At 26.8% G+C, this 8,238-nt stretch overlaps 1 protein-coding gene across 2 annotated transcripts in view; it reads right to left on the bottom strand.

Annotated features, from left to right (window-relative positions):
* The window catches only part of LOC107451466 (dehydrogenase/reductase SDR family protein 7-like), a 25,152-nt gene that overhangs the window by 6,395 nt on the left and 10,519 nt on the right, over positions 1 to 8,238 (bottom strand). For both annotated transcript variants that reach the window (XM_016067566.4, XM_043044496.2), the window contains 2 exons: positions 7,220 to 7,312; positions 4,212 to 4,364 (listed from right to left, as the gene is read on the bottom strand). In XM_016067566.4, the coding sequence (XP_015923052.1) occupies positions 4,212 to 4,364; positions 7,220 to 7,312 (246 nt within the window). The remainder of the gene's footprint in view (positions 1 to 4,211; positions 4,365 to 7,219; positions 7,313 to 8,238) is intronic.

The raw sequence follows: 8,238 nt of genomic DNA, 5'->3' as shown, positions 1-8,238 counted from the left end.
TCCTTTTTCTCAATATTTCTTAGTTTACTTAAAATATGTTTAAAATTTTACACATACCTATGATGACCTGGAGAAGTAATTATAATTTACAAATAGTCTTTCTTTCTTGAGTTTTATGATTATAACAACCATTTACTGATAAAAAATTTATATTAATCATGAATGTAAGCTTATAAAGTATCTCTCTGGCTCCCCTTTACAAACAAATAAAATAAACTATGTTTTTAAGTTCCACCTTTGAAAATTTGATTTCTGGAAACTTCTGTGATCAATGATTTTTTGAAACGTCTGAACCATCGAACTCCGGAAACTTCCGGATCACTGTTAGCGAAAATTCCGGAAATCCGGATTTTTTCCGGCACACAATCAGCCCTATATATCAATGCATGCATTATCGGAAGAAAAGTTATCAGCAGATTAATTTTTTTCAAGAATTTGAAAAATTCCTAAAAGATTTTTCCGATTCAAAATGTCTGCAATTGTAATGAGACAGCATTGTTTTGACAATATTTACCAAAAAGAAATTCAACATGCAAAAATTAAGAATTGTTTTCTGGAATGAAGGAATATAACGATCTCATTATGAAATTTGTGCATTTAAATATAATTAGCACAAATAAATTCAAACTGCTTGTAATTGGGGAAAGTTATAAGTATTGCGCATTTAAAGGAATAAAAGTATTTCCTGTGCAAACGTGACTGGATCACAAGTGAAATTATCATGGATTGGTTTTAGACTTTCATGAAAGAATCGTGTAACCATAGAGAAATAAAATGCCAAAATATATCTGATTTTTTGACAATAGCTCGACATATCCAGAAATTATGAAAAGATAAAATGTGACTGTTGTGTATTGAAATCCGAACACTACAAAGCAAACTGAGCCTCAAAATAAAGATATAATAAGATAATCAAAATATTGTTACCGAATGGAATATATGCAGCAATATTTGACTGATATTAATTCGGGAAAGATAGTGACTGAAGTTATGAAAAGCTACACAATTGAAGACACGTTTTGGGCTGTTTTTTGATCTTGGGAAAATGAGCAACAGTCAACTCTGCAAAATGACTGTCATTAAACTTTAGCCTTCATTAGTTTTTCATACTTGACAATGACACAACAACTGATTGACTTTAAAGGCTTTCATATATCATCAGAAAAAAAATTTTAAAATTGTGGGATATGTAAGTAATTTTCAAGTAAATAAAAAACTGAAGAATTGATTAAAGAATGGATGTATGTAGATGCCAATGAACCTATTGTTCATGATTTTACAGATGATGAATTAATTTCATCTGTGCAAAACGAAAAGGATGAAGATGAAGAATCAGATTCTGAATCTAAATCACCACCAGGAAAAAATACAATATGCATGCAAAAAAAAATGGGTCAAAAGTTTTTAAAAGGTTCAGAAAAATTTGAATTTAAGGCAATCAAATAAATTATCAGTCAATAAAGCACCAAAATAATGAAAAAAATTAAATAAATTAAACTTGCTTAGATGTTTAATTAAAAATATAGATACTGAGCTTTTTTTACACTATGTGTTACTAATAATTCTTTCTAACTTTCACTTTCTCATATGGACTTTTTTTTACTTTTTCCTTTTATATCCATTATCTAGAAAAAATTATAACTCGGTAATATATAAACCCTGTCGATACTAGATTATTCATGCTTTACTGTAAAATTGACAAAAAGTAGTAAAACAAAATAAATGCCTTAAAAAAATTCAGAGGACAATATTGAGAGCAATTTTATTTAATAATAATACACTGCTGCATAATTAATAATATTATTGACTAAATTCTACTTTAAATGGAGAATTAGTATCAAATGTCATGATTATAGAAGGTTATAGAAATAATGATTATGGAAGATTAATAATATTAAGTTTGAATTAACCCATCAGCAGTTCCGAATGTAGTAATTTTATTTTATTTAATTGTGTAATATGAAGAAAATCTCACTAAATTTTTTGCCTACTAACAGTCCTGCACTTAATAAAGGCCTTTAATAATAATACACTGCTGGGTCAGAAATTGCCTGAAGAAATTCACCTACTAAAAATTTGATAAGAGAAAAATGATCGCTAATGCCATAGTTTTTTTATTGGTAGAAGGGGAGGAAATTAACTTGACTCAGAGTTGTATAACATTATTTTAACACTTGGAAGATGAAAATAAAACAATGTAAAAACTGCTAGTTGGTTAAGCAAAATTTAACTAAAAATGAAACTGCCAGTGATTACTTACACCCTATGAAATACGCTAAATATCTTAGAAGATATGCAAAAAAATAATCAGCGCATTCTCTGGGATTAGCATTTCAAATTGCTCAAAAAATCTTTTTTAACCTTAATTATTGCCTTTTTATTGGAAATAAATGGTAACTAAAACGTACTAAAAATAATCTATTATTCGATTATATTTCTTTACCAGAATACGATCATTTCATATTACTTGTTATTTAAAGTAATGCATAAGCTTATATTTCATTTTTAAATTCTTACCATACAAGTAACATTCATACTATTCAGTTTTCTGCAATACTTGTTATCCAACTTTCAGATAAGTACCATTTAAAATTATCTAATCAACATGTACATAGCAAAAAGAATGTAGTGAGTCGTACTATCTTTTAAAAAGATCACTTAATTTCAATTTTTAAGGAAAATTGATGGACAAATACTTTAATTCCGTGTTGAACAATTCTTTAATCAATTACTAATTGCCTTTTTCTTCCTTAACAATAAAAAATAACTTTTATTAATAATATAATAACGCAAAAAGGAATATTTTCATAACATATTCACTTTTTATGTGCTATATCTTTAACAGAATCATATTACTTCAAATAGGGACCTGCTTTCAGAAAATATGTATTCAAAATCTGGAAGTACCAAGTCCTAAGGTTCTACAGTTCCCAAAGTCTAGGGAAATCACTGAGTTATGATTATAAATATAATATAAAAACTTGGGATCAAAACTGACCATAATAGCCTCAGTTAATTTCATGAAACTTATATATTAAAAAAACTTTCTACTAATACTTTGATAAACAACATTGATAAATTTAAATTGCAAGCACCCGATTACAATCTTTTTCAAATCATAGACTTAAAAAGTTTTAATTAATCAATTCTTGTGCATTTTGAAAAATATGAAATTAAAAATTCAGGAATGTGATTATTTTTCAACAATTTTAGAAGCATAACAAAAAAAAACAAGAAAATTTTTTAAAAAAATAAGCATAAAAGAAAAATAATGAAGGGGCTAAAAATTGTAAATTCGTGTGAGAACTTCAAGCTTAAAAATAATAAAAAGCAATATATAATGCAATTAAATTTAAATCTGAGATTTAAAGCTTATATTTAAAGATAAAAAATAGGAGGTTTTCAAAAATCCAGTTGATGGAAACATTTTTTGGAGGAACATTAACCTATTCAGGCAAGAAAGAATATGACTTCCGTATTCAGAGAGATTTTGTTATGATACATTTTTATTGAGTTCAAAAATTCTTTAAACATGAATTTTTATACGAATTTTATACATTATATTAGTTCAATCTAATTTATTTATTATGAAAATCAATTTATTAATTTCTTTTTATAACTGTAAACTTTTTAACTGTGGATGTTAATCAAGATTTTTCTAAATATTATAAGTGTTTTATTTTGTATTTTAATTTTGAAGATTACTAAAACTGTTTTTATTATAGATAAGAAAATAATATAAAGAATAATATATAATTATTAATTTCCCTTTATTACTGCAAACTTTTTTAACTGTCGTGTTTACTCAATACTTTTTCAAAAGGTTATACATGTTTTGTTTTGTATTTTAATTGCAAAAAATTATTTAAACTGTTTTTATGCAATATTAGTAAATAATATCAAGAATAATATATAATTATTAATTTCTTTACATTACTGCAAACTTTTTAACTGTGGGAGTTTACTCAATACTTTTCTAAATGTTATAAGTGTTTCATTTTGTATTTTAATTATGAAAATTATTTAAAACTGTTTTTATTCGATATAAGTTCATAATATTAAAAACACATAATTTAACTTTATGAATCATAAGCCTTTGAAACCTCACATTTTATGGCATAGGTTACTTTCTCTATAATACAGCACATCATTTAAAAACTATTATATCCATATGATTATACAAAAGAATATACATTATAAAAACAATTTACCTCCATACTTGCTACCATCAGCGGTCATAGCATTTAAAGAAAGATTAGTCTGTACATAACCAGGACTAACAACACATACGTGAATATTTGTGTGGCTTAATTCTGATTTCAAAGTATCAAAGAAGGCTTGGGTAGCATGCTTAGATGCAGAATCTTATAATGGAAAGAAAACAAATATTAATAAAAAACTATTCTAAATCATACTAACATAGATTAAACATTGTAAATTTACTAACAAGGATTAAACATATTAAACATACAATCGTTAATTAAACATACTAGCATGGATTCAATATTATGAGTAAAAATTACAAGTAAACATAATAGCATAGATAAATTACAGTCATTAAACATACTAGATGGATTAATTATAGTAAGGAAATATATTATAGATTGAACATCGTAAACATTAAGAGAAACATTCATCAAATTAGACTCAAGATAAAACTTAAAATAAGCATATAACAAAAGTCATTTTTAGGGAGAACTTAATAAGTTTCAAAGTATAGCATATATTCAGTGTTGGTAAATGGAATGTACATAATCGTATAAGCAGTTATTTACAGGCAGACACATTTATGCGGGTTTGTTTAAAGTAAGAATTCCTCTCGCCATTCGTCTGTATCCATGGCAGTGACTATTGTAACGAGGTATAACTATTTGAAACAGGGGTGTGGGGTCACTGTTTAGGACAGGTTTTGGCTCAGGTCGCCGAGAGAAAGGTAATATTTTTCTCCAGTCTACTGTGTTAGCCCAAACTTGAAGAGAAGCTACCCTTCCTGAAATGCACAAGTCTTGTTTCCATAGCAGCACACAGCCTCAGACTTAGTGGCTGGGGGAGTTCTTACTGTACACAAACTATAAAGTACATGAAATTCATCAAGGTAAAAAAAAAAAATAAACATTTAAGTTTAAATATGTGTAGTAATTTACAGTATTTTCGTAGTGAACAGTGGTGTATTTTAATGACAACTAATATTTAATAAATTTTTAAGTATAAGGCCTTAATTAATGAATTAATCAAAATAAATAATTCCTAAACATTGCAGAGGAAAAATATATTTGATTATGTAAAAAACTTGATTTGCTTTTAAATTTATAAAAATGGAGAAAAATAAGTTTACACATTTCGTGTACTTGACAATAAGAGCTCAGTCTCAAGAATCATCAGAAGAAATAAAGATAAAAACAGATTTGAAAAAACAAACACAAAGTTGCGAATAAATGAATGACAAATAAAATGAAGGTGACACAAAACTCTGTTTACTGAGACACAACTATATTAACTGATTATCTATTAACTGTAAAAACGGTATTAACTGAGACACAAATCAGGAGAGGATGCATTTCTATATTAAGGGAAAAGATAAGGAACTTATGCTATTAACAAGAGGATAAGTACTTAGATGAATGAATAAATGTGGCAGTAAAGTGAGAATGAAGGCTACGGTATAGTTATCTTGACACAAACAATAATAATCCAGACTTCCATAGCCTAGCTCTACACCAACTCCAAAATAAATACTCAGAAGTTTTTATGAGATACAAGACAGAAACAAATCTAAATTAATTTATTCAGAAATTGTAAACATAACTAAGATAAACTATATTCTAAAAACTCTACTCTCTACTTACATTTCGGATGAACACTGTGGTTTAAATCACTACAATATTGGATGTACAGTACAGCATACAGCAGTGCTCTTCCTAAGCATTTTTCTGTCCTGCCTGCCCTTTGATCCCTATAAATGCATCCCCTTTGCATCTTTTATGAAAAAATCCCTTAAAAATACTGCCTTTTTATTCATATTCCATTTTAAAAAAAAGTAATTCACTGTTTAAATAATAATTACACACTGGTAAAAATTATCTGAGGATTATTCTAAACTGGTTAAATTTTTATAAGTTACTCTTTTTTTTTGGGGGGGGGGAGAAAGGTATATTAATGAATTTAAGTGATTTCAAGTTTTAAAATATTTTTTTTAAGTAAATACCCTTTTTTTTAAATGCACATTTAAAAGCTCTTATAATTTTCAGTTCAAATTGTAGAAAAAAGCTTTCAAGTTGTTTATCAATTATCAATTAATCATCACACAATTTTTTCTCTTATTTTGATAATGAGTGAGAATTACTTTTTAAAATATACACATAAAATAGTATATGAGGGTAATTTAAATATTGTTGAGAATCAAATTCAGTTATTACATAATATTACAAGTTTTGATGAATTTTTACGGCATTAATTGAGTACCCTTTCAAAACTCAAAATGCCCTTTTTTATTCTTAGGGAAAACTCTGCATACAACATTAAATCAGCAGTTTGAATCCCTACATATAAATGTAACAAAAATCCAAAACAAAAAGGTGAGCTGATATGACAGATGTTGAAATAATCTTGGTATATCAAAATTAAAATTAAGCCCAAGGTTCCAACATTATGCAACAATAGATTGCTTATATATTGAATTCTTGATGAAGAACATATTTATCATGCTATCTTGATCTTGTTCCATGAAGCACATCTAGTTTGCTTGATGTATTGGTAAGCTGAATGGTGAATGCTTCAGCAATTTTCAATACTGACAAGATCTTTTTGGGAATTCACTTTTTTTCATAAGCCTCAATTTTTTTAAGACTGAAACAAGATTAGAAATGTTGATTGCTACAAAATTCTGTTTCTATTTACTCAACCTCAGGTGCTGTACTAAACAAAACAATAACAGTTTTAGCAAATGCATTCATTGTTCCAATTTTTTTTTAAAAAATCTCTGATATCTTATGAATGGCAAAGGTTCAATTAACATTGAGAATTGAGATCAGTAAACTAAAGTTAACAAAATATTAAAAATAATTGAATTTTATGAAAATAATAACCATTTTCTTTTAACTAAACAGATTAAAAATAATTTCAAGTCATATAAAAAAACAAATACTCTGGAGCTAAATCTTACAAGAATCAAAGAAACTATTATTTGTAATTGCAAATGTGGATTATAATGAATACTCACAAGCTGATCTGAATGGAATGGCGATTTTTCCTTGAACACTACTAACAGCAACGATACATCCAGAGTTTCTCTCAATCATTGATGGCAAAATGGCTGCAAAAATAAATCTTTTTTTTTTTACCGAAAAACAATCAAAATTAAAATATATTTTAAAAAACTGATAACACAATACAGTACAACATAGATTACCTAAAGAAATTGGAATTGAAACATCATTAAAAAATTGAAACTTCATTAAAAAATCGAAATACTTTAATTATTTAGGTTCATCAATAATCTGATATCAATCATAATAAGTAAGTTTTAATTGAATAACTTACACATATGTTCATAAGGACTTAAAAAACTTTTTTTTTCTCTTTTTTTTTTTTGATATAATAACATGATAACAAGATTTTTGAAAGTTAAAGTTTTATTAATTTATATAAATTTGTATTAATTAGTCTTATTTTTAATTTATATAAATTGTATGATTAGACTTTTGATTCAGTTAAAAACAGAGAAAATATTACTCACTTAAAAATACAATACATGAAAAAGATATTAGGTTAGTCATCTAAGTAATTTATTGAAATCAAAATCTTCGAGTACAGATATGATCACATAAAATGACGAGTGCAGTATTGATCAATTTCACTGAACCTCTATAAATTTAAACGTTATGAAAAACAATATATAATTTGCTTAACCCCTTAACTGCCGAGTGAAATTAACGTGATTCACTCCCCAGTGCCACCGTTTTTCGCTCAAGTGCACTTTCTTACACGGTGTTTGGAGTGGGAAAAATGATACACGCTTTGCAATTTAAAAACAGTTTCATTTTACAAGAAAAAGGAAAGAAAGAAAATACAAAATTTAAATTAAATAATAAAAATACAATATAAAAGATGTTAAAACTTAGCTGCTGTATGATAAATCCTGAAACATGGTTGGACACATAAACCAACATCACATTCATCGCACTGATAGCGGGATTCACGACGAATTTTTTTTCTTGAACAAACAGCACATTTTCGCGA

This window comes from Parasteatoda tepidariorum, chromosome 10 (assembly GCF_043381705.1).
Source record: "Parasteatoda tepidariorum isolate YZ-2023 chromosome 10, CAS_Ptep_4.0, whole genome shotgun sequence".
In the NCBI taxonomy this organism is placed as follows: Eukaryota; Metazoa; Arthropoda; class Arachnida; order Araneae; family Theridiidae; genus Parasteatoda; species Parasteatoda tepidariorum.
The sequence above is the reverse complement of the archived record's forward strand: the minus strand, read 5'-3'. Positions and strand labels throughout refer to the sequence as shown.